Below are 12,985 nucleotides of genomic sequence, written 5' to 3' on the forward strand. Positions count from 1 at the left end.
ACCTCCCTTTTCTCAGCTGTTGCTCAGTGTTCATCACTTCTACCCTTTATAGTCTGACCCCACCCTTCTGACTATGTGGTAGATAGCTTCATTTGGGTTTGGCTGAGCTGGTGTGAGTTTGTCTTTGGTGTTCCTGCTCATCCGTCTCTGCAGAAGTTAAGTGTCGCGTTTATTTGTGTTTGTTATATTCCCTGTTTTTTGTATCTGGGCCTGATACAGAGACTTTCATTCGTCCATCTGGGGAGGAATGGGTTGTCTCTGGTCCTAACCTTTTCCAGGGCCTTACAGGGATATAAAGGCCTAGGTATCCTGCATATGAATATTCCTACCTTCCAGGTCTATTCATATTGATAGATAGTTAGGGCCCAGATTAGGGTTGTCTAGGAGGTGACCTGTTTATTCCCTAGTTATTAGGCCCAGTTACTGTTCCCCTTCCCTCCTGTGTTCAGTGTGGAGTTTCCCCCCACTCTGATTGTGACACTAGCCTCAGGATAGACCATCGATGTCTGATCAGCAGGTATGATAACCCATACCCCCGCTGATCAGTTGTTTCACATTAGCTCTGGAAGTTGGCGCCAGATCTACAAAGCTCAACTCAACTGTGTAGTGGACAGAGCTGGCTACTGCAGCACTCTTCAATGCGGAGCTACTGCAGAACAGCTGATAGATGGGGTGCGAGATGTCAGACCTCCACCAATCAGATATTTTTGGCCTATCCTGAAGAGAGGCCATCACTTATAAAATTATGGACAACCACTTTAAGGTTCTGTACAAAAAGGTCTTATAATTTGACATAAGCCCTTACTAAGACCACAGGTTGAAAGATTTGCCTAAACCTTATATGAACATTGTGCCCCGTAGTTTTTTATCAGATATTATTTTCTGCCTGATACTGTAATTCACTAGTTGCTTTCTTAAACAGCGCTGCTGGCATACAACTGACACGTTGTGCTATGTAGACAACATATATATAAAATATTAATCCTTTATTGTTATGCCAACAGGATAAAGCAGGATAAACTTTTAAAAGGTCATTTTTAGGACATGGAAAAATATCAAAACCATCATATTCTGTCATGTGTGGTCCTGGTGTCATCAGCATAGTACAAGCATAGTTAACATCACCTGTATCCTGATTAGAGATGTCCCGAACTATTCGCCGGCGATGCGATGTTCGGTCCGCCCCTATACGTCATCATTGAGCAAACCCTGTACCTCACAGTCAGCAGACACATTCCAGCCAATCAGCATACCCTCCCCTCCCAGACCCTCCCACCTCCTATCAAAAAGCAAGGACAGCATCCATTTTAGGGACAGCATCCATCTTAGATTCATTCTGAAGCTGCAGTGTCACAAATTTGACTAAGTTGTAATCGCAATGCGATTAATACAGGTTATATTAATCGCTTAGCGAATTCAACTTAGAGCTGGGTTCCTAATGGTTGTATTGCTAGAATATAACGAAGATTGAGAATATAGTGTTATATTCGTTATATTCGTCAATTCTAGCAATACAACCATTAGAAACTCAGATCTAAGTTGTAATCGCAATGCGATTAATGCAGGTTATATTAATCGCATTGCGAATTCAACTTAGAGCTGGGTTCCTAATGGTTACAGTGACGTTGCTATGGCTGGTGTCACCCGGTGCGGTAGAAAATGGTGTCACCCCTGCCCCCCCCCCCCCCCCCCCCCGAAGCCATAATAAAGAGATAAGGAGAAAAAAAAGAAGTCACTTAGGCTGGGTTCAGACCTGAGCGTATTTGATATGCGCGTTTAACGCGCGTTTTTGTCGCGCGTTTTTATGTGCGTTTTTTGCAATAGTAAACGCGCGTTTGACGCGCGTTTGTGTGATTGACTGCAGTGTCCTATGGCCACAAACGCACGTCAAAACGCCCCGAAGAAGCTCAAGAACTTGTTTGAGCGTAGGGCGTTTTTCAGCTCGTTCAAACGCGCTGTAAAACGCTCAAGTGAGAACCAGGGCCATAGGGAAGCATTGGTTTTCATGTGTTGAGCGTTTTACAGCGCGTTTGAACGCGCTGTAAAACGCTCAAGTGTGAACCCAGCCTCAGTCAGCTCCAATCAGATATCTGCATAGACCCAGAGTCTTGGTCTATGTGCAGATATCTGATTGGAGCTGACTTCTTATTATCTCTTTTGCACATAAACGTTTAAACTATATTCCTTAGTAAAAATGACCAGTCCACACCATGTGGGTCTATATTTATGAGGGCCCCCCTGAGCAAAGATTAGTAAATGTGGCCGGGTGGCCCCAGCCCACAGTTCAACCCAACCCCTTATGTCTCCTGGCCTGGGGCCATCTCTATAATAATCCACAGTAATTTATGAATGGGGTTAGGTTATTAACTTATTATTATTGGGGTATTATTAAAATAATTTGGTCTATAAAGTCAGAGCCGCTCTACCTACCTCCTCCTCCCGGCACCAGAGACTCCTGCAGGGCAGCTGCCGCGGCGCCCCACCACTCACCAGGCTGCAGTGAGTCACACCCCCGTCCCCCTTTATCACGTGACGGCACGACCAATACAACCATTATGAACTCAGACCTAAGTTGTAATCGCAATGCGATTAAGGGCTCTTTCACACTTGCGTTGTTCTGTTCCGGCATAGAGTTCCGTCGTCGGGGCTCTATGCCGGAAGAATCCTGATCAGGATTATCCCCATGCATTCTGAATGGAGAGAAATCCGTTCAGGATGCATCAGGATGTCTTCAGTTCCGGAACGTTTTTTGGCCGGAAAAAATACCGCAGCATGCTGCGCTTTTTGCTCCGGTCAAAAATCCTGAAGACTTGCCGCAAGGCCGGATCCGGAATTAATGCCCATTGAAAGGCATTAATCCGGATCCGGCCTTAAGCTAAACGTCATTTTGGCGCATTACCGGATCCGACGTTTAGCTTTTTCTGAATGGTTACCATGGCTGCCAGGACGCTAAAGTCCTGTTTGCGATGGAAAAAGTGTAGTGGGGAGTGGGGGAGCAGCATACTTACCGTCCGTGCGGCTCCCGGGGCACTTCAGAGTGACGTCAGGGCGCCCCAGACACATGGATGACGTGATCGCATGGATCACGTCATCCATGCGCATGGGGCGCTCTGACGTCATTCTGGAGCGCCCCGGGAGCCGTACGGACGGTAAGTATACTGCTCCCCCGCTCCCCACTATTACTATGGCAACCAGGACTTTAATAGCATCCTGGCTGCCATAGTAACACTGAAGGCATTTTGAAGACGGATCAGTCTTCAAATGCTTTCAGTTCACTTGCGGTGTTACGGATCCGGCGGGCACTTCCGGCAAATGGAGTGCACAACGGATCCGGACAACGCAAGTGTGAAAGAGGCCTAATACAGGTTATATTAATCGCATTGCAAATTCAACTTAGAGCTGGGTTCCTAATGGTTGTATTGCTAGAATATAACGAAGATTGAGAATATAGTGCAATAATCGTTATATTCGGAATCGTCAATTATAGCAATACAACCATTATGAACTCAGATCTAAGTTGTAATCGCAATGCGATTAATACAGGTTATATTAATCGCATTGCGAATTCAACTTAGAGCTGGGTTCCTAATGGTTGTATTGCTAGGATATAACGAAGATTGAGAATATAGTGCTATATTCGTTATATTCGTCAATTCTAGCAATACAACCATTAGGATCTCAGATCTAAGTTGTAATCGCAATGCGATTAATGCAGGTTATATTAATCGCATTGCGAATTCAACTTACCACACTCTGCGTCAACTACGTAATTTTCCATGGGAGTTTTGCCATGGATCCTCCTCCGGCATGCCACAGTCCAGGTGTTAGTCCCCTTGAAACAACTTTTCCATCACTATTGTGGCCAGAAAGAGTCCCTGTGGGTCTTAAAATTCACCTGTCTATTGAAGTCTATGGCGGTTCGCCCGTTTGCGAACATTTGCGTAAATTCGCGTTCGCCGTTCGCGAACGGAAAATTTTATGTTCGCAACATCTCTAATCCTGATATCCCAGAGACTGCAGGAAAATGATGACATTGCAACAACATACCTGCTTTCTCCATTCATATAGGGACACATTTTCTTATAAGCACACATGATGTACAGTCGTGGCCAAAAGTTTTGAGAATGACACAAATATTAGTTTTCACAAAGTTTGCTGCTAAACTGCTTTTAGATCTTTGTTTCAGTTGTTTCTATGATGTAGTGAAATATAATTACACGCACTTCATACGTTTCAAAGGCTTTTATCGACAATTACATGACATTTATGCAAAGAGTCAGTATTTGCAGTGTTGGCCCTTCTTTTTCAGGACCTCTGCAATTCGACTGGGCATGCTCTCAATCAACTTCTGGGCCAATTCCTGACTGATAGCAACCCATTCTTTCATAATTACTTCTTGGAGTTTGTCAGAATTTGTGGGTTTTTGTTTGTCCACCCGCCTCTTGAGGATTGACCACAAGTTCTCAATGGGATTAAGATCTGGGGAGTTTCCAGGCCATGGACCCAAAATGTCAACGTTTTGGTCCCCGAGCCACTTAGTTATCACTTTTGCCTTATGGCACGGTGCTCCATCGTGCTGGAAAATGCATTGTTCTTCACCAAACTGTTGTTGGATTGTTGGAAGAAGTTGCTGTTGGAGGGTGTTTTGGTACCATTCTTTATTCATGGCTGTGTTTTTGGGCAAAATTGTGAGTGAGCCCACTCCCTTGAATGAGAAGCAACCCCACACGTGAATGGTCTCAGGATGCTTTACTGTTGGCATGACACAGGACTGATGGTAGCGTTCACCTTTTCTTCTCCGGACAAGCCTTTTTCCAGATGCCCCAAACAATCGGAAAGAGGCTTCATCGGAGAATATGACTTTGCCCCAGTCCTCAGCAGTCCATTCACCATACTTTCTGCAGAAGATCAATCTGTCCCTGATGTTTTTTTTGGAGAGAAGTGGCTTCTTTGCTGCCCTTCTTGACACCAGGCCATCTTCCAAAAGTCTTCGCCTCACTGTGCGTGCAGATGCGCTCACACCTGCCTGCTGCCATTCCTGAGCAAGCTCTGCACTGGTGGCACTCTGATTCCGCAGCTGAATCCTCTTTAGGAGACGATCCTGGCGCTTGCTGGACTTTCTTGGATGCCCTGAAGCCTTCTTAACAAGAATTGAACCTCTTTCCTTGAAGTTCTTGATGATCCTATAAATTGTTGATTGAGGTGCAATCTTAGTAGCCACAATATCCTTGCCTGTGAAGCCATTTTTATGCAATGCAATGATGGCTGCACGCGTTTATTTGCAGGTCACCATGGTTAACAATGGAAGAACAATGATTTCATGTCAAGTCTGCCATTTTAACCCAATCAGCCTGACATAATGATCTCCAGCCTTGTGCTCGTCAACATTCTCACCTGAGTTAACAAGACGATTACTGAAATGATCTCAGCAGGTCCTGCAATGAAATGCAGTGGAAAGTTTTTTTGGGGATTAAGTTAATTTTCATGGCAAAGAAGGACTATGCAATTCATCTGATCACTCTTCATAACATTCTGGAGTATATGCAAATTGCTATTATAAAAACTTAAGCAGCAACTTTTCCAATTTCCAATATTTATGTAATTCTCAAAACTTTTGGCCACGACTGTACTTAGAAGGAACCAGTCACCATCAAAATGCAGTGCAATCTGCAGGCAGCAGGTTATGGAGCAGGAGGAGCTGAGCAGATTGATGTATAGTTTTGTAGGAAAAGATTCAGCATAACATGTCATTTACTAACTTAAAGAGGACCTGTCACCTCTCCTGACATGTCAATTCTACTTGCATTCCCCATGTGATACCAATTGTGGAGAATCTATTCTTATGACTCAATGATGTGCCATTCCTGTATTATTCCTGCTTAAAGTTTACTAATAAATTGCCAGCAGTTTGCAGTAAAGGTACTGCTGGGTGTTATCAGAAGCTGGTGTTTCTTGTGTCCATTCAGTGCTGCTGGTGTTGGACTGTGCAGGGACACACCCCCACCTGGTAACAGCCATCTCTACCTTTACTGCAAGCTGCTAGCAATTCTCTCATAATCTTCTAATATAAATAACAAAGGAATGACACAACATACAGTAATAAGAAAAGATGCTTCAGAATTGTTATTACATGGGGAATGCTAGTAGTTACTATATAAACATGTCAGTAGAAGTGACAGGTCCACTTTAAGTCTCCACTCTTTCTGACTTCAGTTGTAAATGGGGGAGGTCTTTATCAGGGGTACTGTTACCTGTGTAACTGTTTATACATAGATAGCTGTCAGTCACTGATAGATATACACTGAGGAGTTGTTATCAATGATTGACAGCATTCTCTGTGTAAGTGTGTATACATATGTAGCTGTCAGTAACTGATAATTGTACACAGGAGAGGTGTTATCAGTGATTTATAGTATTCTCTGTGTAAGTGTGTATACATAGATAGCTGTCAATCAATGATAGTTGTACACATGGGAGGTTTTATCAGTGATTGGTAGAATTCTCTGTGTAAGTGTGTATACATAGATAGCTGTCAGTCACTAATAGTTGTACATACGGAGGTGTTATCAATGATTAATAACATTCCCCATGTAAGTGTGTATACAGAGATAGCTATCAGTCACTGATAGTTGTACACAGAGGAGGTGTTATCAGTGATGGATAGCACTCTCTGTGTAAGTCTATGTGTAAGTGTATATACAGAGATAGCTGTCAGTCACTTATAGATGTACACAGCGGAGGTGTTATCAGTGATTGACAGCATTCTCTGTGTAAGTCGATTTTGCATAAAAGTTTGTTTGAATACTGTACGGAACAACTGCTCCGTACAGTATTAGAATGTATTTGCTCAGATGAGCCAAAGTTATTACTTTGCGAAGTCTCGCGAGACCGGGTAATAACTTCAAAAATAAATTTCTACTGTTAAAAACCTTTTCCCGAACTCGGGTTCGGTTCCAAGGTACCACTAATAACTTCGGCTCATCTGAGCCAATACGTTCTAATACTGTATGGAGCGCTCGCTCAGTACATTATTCAAACTAACCTTTATGCGAACCGACTTCGGATGTAGATGTACACAGGGGAGGTGTTATCAGTGATTGATAGCATTCTCTGTGTAAGTGTATATACATAGATAGCTATCAGTCACTGATAGTTGTACACGGGGGAGATGTTATCAGTGATTGATGGCGTTCTCTGTGTAAGTGTGTATACACAGATAGCTGTCAGTAACTGGTAGCTGTACACAGGGGAGATGTTATTAGTGACTGATAGTATTTCCTGTGTAAGTGTGTATACATAGCTGACTGTCAATCACTGGTTAACTATATACTGTAGGTTACCTATAGTGTGCAAGCATGGTCACCACTGATGGATTGCAGGCTGGTCATAACCACTGGATATGAGCAGTGTATAATTTGATGGGAAAATGAATCAAGCCAGCAAAGGAAGCAATATGGACAATCTCAATACATTAGTAATTGCCTTGTATTAACTTTCTCTACATGATAAATGCCATTTGCTGAAGTGACACAACCCCTTTAAGTTCAGAAAGGTCAGATTTCTAAATGTATAAGTTACAAGTTTGGCTGAATCTTTTCCCAAAAAACTATGGGCCAGATTTATCATTACTCTGACAGCTCACTCCACTTTCACATATGGCTAAAGTCAGTTTTAGCCAAGTCAGATTTATGATCGGCCCTTTAAGACTGTAATAAATGTGGTTTGACGGTAGCAGTTTATCCGTCAGTAAGCAGCTTTACAAAAGTCGCACATCTTTACGAAAAAGTCGCACGTTTTTATGAAAAAGTCGCACGTTCTATTAAAAAGTCTCATAAGATAAGCATGGTCCTCACTGGAGTGAAATTGGGACTTTTTTGCGACTTTTTTGCGACTTTTTTAAATAGTCCCAATAGTAAATCTGTCTAGAGATTCATATACATAAGAAAACACGCCCACTTTCAGAAAACTGGCGAGCATAGTGCAGAGCAGAAAAAAGTCGCAAATTTGTGCGCAGTTTTTAGCGTTTGGGACTTTTTTGGGACTTTTTCACTCCATTATTCTGACCTGAGCTAATGATAAATCTGGCCCTATGTATCAATCTGCACAGCTGCTCCTGCTATATAACTTGCTGCCTGCAGATTGCATTTCATGGTGACAGGTCCTCTTTAACCTAATTGGGCCAAAGACATGAAATACTTGTCAGTGGATCCTAGAGATCTCATGTCTATGACGAGTGCCCCATGATTCCAGGAAAACAAGAACTTGACAGCTTGGTTTTTAATCTTATTTTCTCAGGAGATAAGCATGACCAGATGTAATTAAGGCCCCTTTACACCGCTCAATTGAGCAGCAGATTGTTGGAAAGGAATCATTGTTTGCCAGCAGCATAGTGCTGTTTAGACTGCACAATCTGTGCCAGCAAACAATGGTTTAAGTGACCGCACCAACGATCATATTACTCAATGAACAAGCGTTTCACTCATTCATGGGGTAATCGGTGACACCTTTACACCGGCCGATTATCGCTAATGAGCGTTCACATGAATGCTTGTTAACGATAATCTGACTGATTTTCGGGCAGTAGAAAGGGGCCTTTAGTCAAGATTAATTGCGGTAGCTATCTCATTTACAATATATAGCGAGCTTTACATCTTTGTAGCTGTCAGACACCCTCAAGCATATGTTTCAGACATATTAAGAAATCACACAGTTTGTTTTCCTCCTGCCTATTCCTACTGTTCTCAGCCCCAGATAAGCAGCATTGAAGGGGCCTGGCACTGGCTCTTCACCTTCATAGTCATTCTTATGCAAGTTCTGTTCAGCTGACAATGGATAATAATGGAAGAATTAGCAATTTTGGACAAAAGATAATTTAGTCGGCAGCTTTCCATCACTTGTATTCTCCATAAAGGACATTTCTGTTAAAGAAATGGTAATATACTGTAGTTAGACTGGATATTGGGTATATATTAGGAATATTAGGAAATACAATATATCTTAAAGGGAACCTGTCACTAGACCTCATCATGATGTCACAGTGAGTGTAAATACAGTACCTTTGTAGAAATGCACAAAGACTTGTGCCTTTTATATGGGTGGAGGCAATTTCCCAGCAAGGGGCTGAGAATTATTCGTACTATGCTATGGTATAGGATTAAATTTCCAATGCCTGTATATACCATTCTAGTCATGCCCTTGTGGAAATCACTTGTTTTACTAGGAGTGAAAAATGAAGCTATAAATCTAGGCAGTTCTGCAGCAGAATTCCCTGGGTGTAATCACCCCTATCTTCCTTGACTGAAGGTCCACTTGACAAAGCTGCGGGATGTAAGGCAAGGAATAGTGGACGTTAGAGCAGTCAGGGAACCGTGACTAGTAACGGCTGTAGCACCATCCTGATTTAGGCTGTGTCTACACCTATACTTTTTATAGCACTTTAAATTGATTTTGACTATTAAGTAAAAAAAAAAAAGTCTAGGGGGGTAATTTATTAATATTTTTATGTGAGTTTTTGCCATAAAAATAGTCACATGGGTGTTTTTGCGGGGTCCTAGCCACTAGGAAAGTGAAGGGGGTGTGGTGGGGAACGGGTCGGAGCCTAGACTTTGGCCTCGACACATTTCCTATCTTTTACGCCTGGAAATAAAAAAAGGCATAAAAAATGAGTAAAAACAACTCCAGTCAGGGACTGGAGTGGTTTTTACTACAGGCGCAGAAACTGCCAGCAGTATGCCTAATTTATGACGAGGGCTGTGCCTCGTCATAAATTAGGAGCTTTCTCCTATTTTATGACCGGATCCCGGATCCGGAAAAGCGGACCCGCACTCCCGGGTCCGCATTTCCGATCCCCAAAGAAATATAACATGTCCTATTCTTGTCCGCAATTGCGGACAAGAATAGGCATTTTCTATTAAGTGCCGGCGATGTGCGGTCCGCAAAATGCGGAATGCACATTGCCGGTATCTGTGTTTTGCGGATCCGCGGTTTAGTGGATCCGCAAAACACACACGGATGTGTTAATAGACCCTTTGGGTGCTTTCGCACGTTACAGAGTTTGTGTAAATAAATCAACTGTCAGAGGAGTCCTTTTACAGTATGGTGCTTGACCACATTGGAACTTATTCGCGTGCTGCAAGCTAAAATATTCATTGGACAAGTTATTACAATAAATACGTTTCACGGGAGATTTCCTTTAAATAGGTTGTACAGGATTATAAAAACCTGTCTTCATTCATCTGAGAACAGTGCCACCCTTGTCTAAGGGTTATATGTGGTATGACAGCTCATCTCCATTCACTTTAATGCAGCTGAACTGCAATACTAGATGCAGCCCATGGACAGGTGTAGCACTTATCTAGAAGAAAGCAGCCGTGTCCTCCCAAGCCTGTACTGCCCCTTTATTAAATGAAAAACAAATTATAGATTTTTTTTTAACTCATCACTTATTCCACTTTTTTCTACAGATCATGGTATCTGGGTGGACCATTTCTTCTGGTTATTGTAACTATTGGAATTATACTTCCACTGTGTCTTCTCAAGAATTTAGGTAAGACAGAATCTGCTTAATAATATATTTGTGATGACCCGGGATAGAAATATATATACGTGGAGTTCTTACTTCTATAATCGTTAAACTTTTTTTTTAATAAAAACATATTATATGTAAAATACTACTATGGGCAGTGTACATTACTGTATGTATATTTCAATTCAATATATGTTAACCTGACTGCCACCTGCTGGTGGAAAGTAGCACTGCTGTTAACTGGTAAAGTAACATTTATACCGATCAGCAGTAAAATAACATAAAGTGATTGATCAGATAAATAGATTTTCATTTAGATTTTATGTAAAGGACTTTACAAAACTGCAGAGTCTGCGGACTTCACAAGGGTGGTAACGCTGCTGTGCTGAGAATCTGTGATCTTCAGTTTCCTCTACTAGCGTGCGCGGTCCCTGCCAGTGACACGTGCGCGCTAGGGAAACCACGCTGGTAATCCTAGGGAGCGAGATTTCCGTGTGACGTCACACTGGGTACAGTTGCCTGCTTGGACCACAATTTCCTCCAACGCGTTTCGGAATTAAAGTTTTCCTTCCTCAGGGATAGTTGTGGTTGATTCTGTTCACAAATAAATAGGCGTTCGTTCCCATGGTTACCGTTCCTCCACTCATGTATAGGTGGCAGGATATCAATTCAGCACAATGAGTGGTTTTTTCAATGCTGTTATATCATCCCTTTCCCTTATAAATTTTCTGCAGACCCCCAGTGTGTTGATATCACTTATCTGGGCATTAGGAAAGTTTAGTAGGAACGAGTTTGATGTACTTTTGCATTTAATAAGGATATGGTTGTGGGGAAAACAATTATATATATGGTTATGAAAAAGCAAACAGTTCGATCTCTTGGTTAAGCCCCATTGGTGCGACGCTAATCAGTTTATAAATCCATTTAGTTTCGTTCCTAGACATCAATTTGATGTAATCCCCCCCTCTATAGTCAGGTTTTATTTGTTCCAATGATCCAAAAATGGGCCCCCCCAAACTTCCCCCCATGTTTGTATTTAAAATGGCGTGAAAGAGGGTGGGCCGCAAATTTTTTATTTATGTTTTTGATATGTTCCCCTATTCTCGTCTGCAATGTTCTTTTAGTTCTGCTCACATATATTTTTTCACACGGGCATTTTATGAAATAAATAACACCCTTTGTATGGCATGTAGGGTAACTTTCAATTTTGTATGCTTTTTTGCACTTTCTATTATTTTTATTGGTGCGTTTCATTTCACAAGGTGACAGGCCTTGCATGTTTTGTAGGGGAAGAAACAAGATTTGGTATTGCACATTATTTGTTTATTCAACTTTTTACTATTTCTTTTAATGGAGGGGCTATTAGGTTTCCCAGATTTTTTGCCTTCTTAAATATAAAACAAGGATTTTGGGGTATTTTATCTCCTATGATTTTATCTTGTTTGAGGATGTCCCAATGGCGTTTTATAATCTTTTTAAAAAACGATTCCTTTTCGTTATATTTGGTGATATTGAGGATTTTAAAATCTGTTTCTTCTTTCTTGTTATATTCTGGTGGGTACTTTTTGTTTTTGTGTAGGAGAATTTTCCTATCTATTTGTTTTATTTCAGTTTTTATTTTTTCTAGTTCATTTTTCTTATAGCCCTTTTCCTCAAACTTATTTGATAAATCATTTGCCTCCTTTTCAAATTGGTCCTGTGATGTGCAATTTTGTCTTAGGGTTTGTTCACACGACCAGATCCGCAATACACGGGCACCGTTCTATTGTCATTCTACATCACGGATGAGGACCCATTCATTTCAATGGGTCAACAAATCCGGAGATGTGGAACGGAAGCACGAAACAGAACACTACAGAAGCACTACGGAGTGCTTTCTGGGGTTCCATTCCGTGCCTCTGCACCGCAAAAAGATATAACATGCTTTATCTTTTTGCGGAACGGAGGGATCACGGACCCATTCAAGTGAATGGGTCTGCGATCCCCATGCGCCTGCCCCACAGAAGGTGCCCGTGCATTGCGGACCACAATTTGCGGTCCACAGCACGGGCACGGGCTTCACACGGTCGTGTGAACGAGCCCTAAGTCTGATATATTGGATACGAGGAATGTTGGTTAGCCATACTGGTAAATGGCAGCTATCAAGTGAGATAAAACTGTTGCTGTCCGTTGGTTTAGAGTATGTCTGCATGAAAATTTGATTATTCTGAATGCTTATCGTTAGGTCCAAAAAATGGACCTTCTCACCGCTAAAAGTGAACTAAAGATAAAAATAGTTTTTATTTATTTCCGATAAAAATTCATAAAGTGTATCTTCACCACCATTCCATCTAAAAATATTATCGATAAAATGGTGCCAGAGGCATTAAAAAAAAATTACGCAACCTTGCCCTCAAAAAATACTTAAAAAAATATAAAAACATATAGGGACAGGAGGTGACGGAAAGAAAAATAAAGAAA

General features: G+C 41.7%; 1 protein-coding gene across 1 annotated transcript in view; it reads left to right on the forward strand.

Moving 5' to 3' along the window:
• The window catches only part of SLC38A1 (solute carrier family 38 member 1), a 136,908-nt gene that overhangs the window by 82,905 nt on the left and 41,018 nt on the right, over positions 1-12,985 (forward strand). Inside the window, exon 8 of the mRNA XM_040410588.1 lies at positions 10,464-10,546. Within this exon, the coding sequence (XP_040266522.1) occupies positions 10,464-10,546 (83 nt within the window). The remainder of the gene's footprint in view (positions 1-10,463; positions 10,547-12,985) is intronic.

Source organism: Bufo bufo, chromosome 1, assembly GCF_905171765.1.
Source record: "Bufo bufo chromosome 1, aBufBuf1.1, whole genome shotgun sequence".
In the NCBI taxonomy this organism is placed as follows: domain Eukaryota; kingdom Metazoa; phylum Chordata; class Amphibia; order Anura; family Bufonidae; genus Bufo; species Bufo bufo.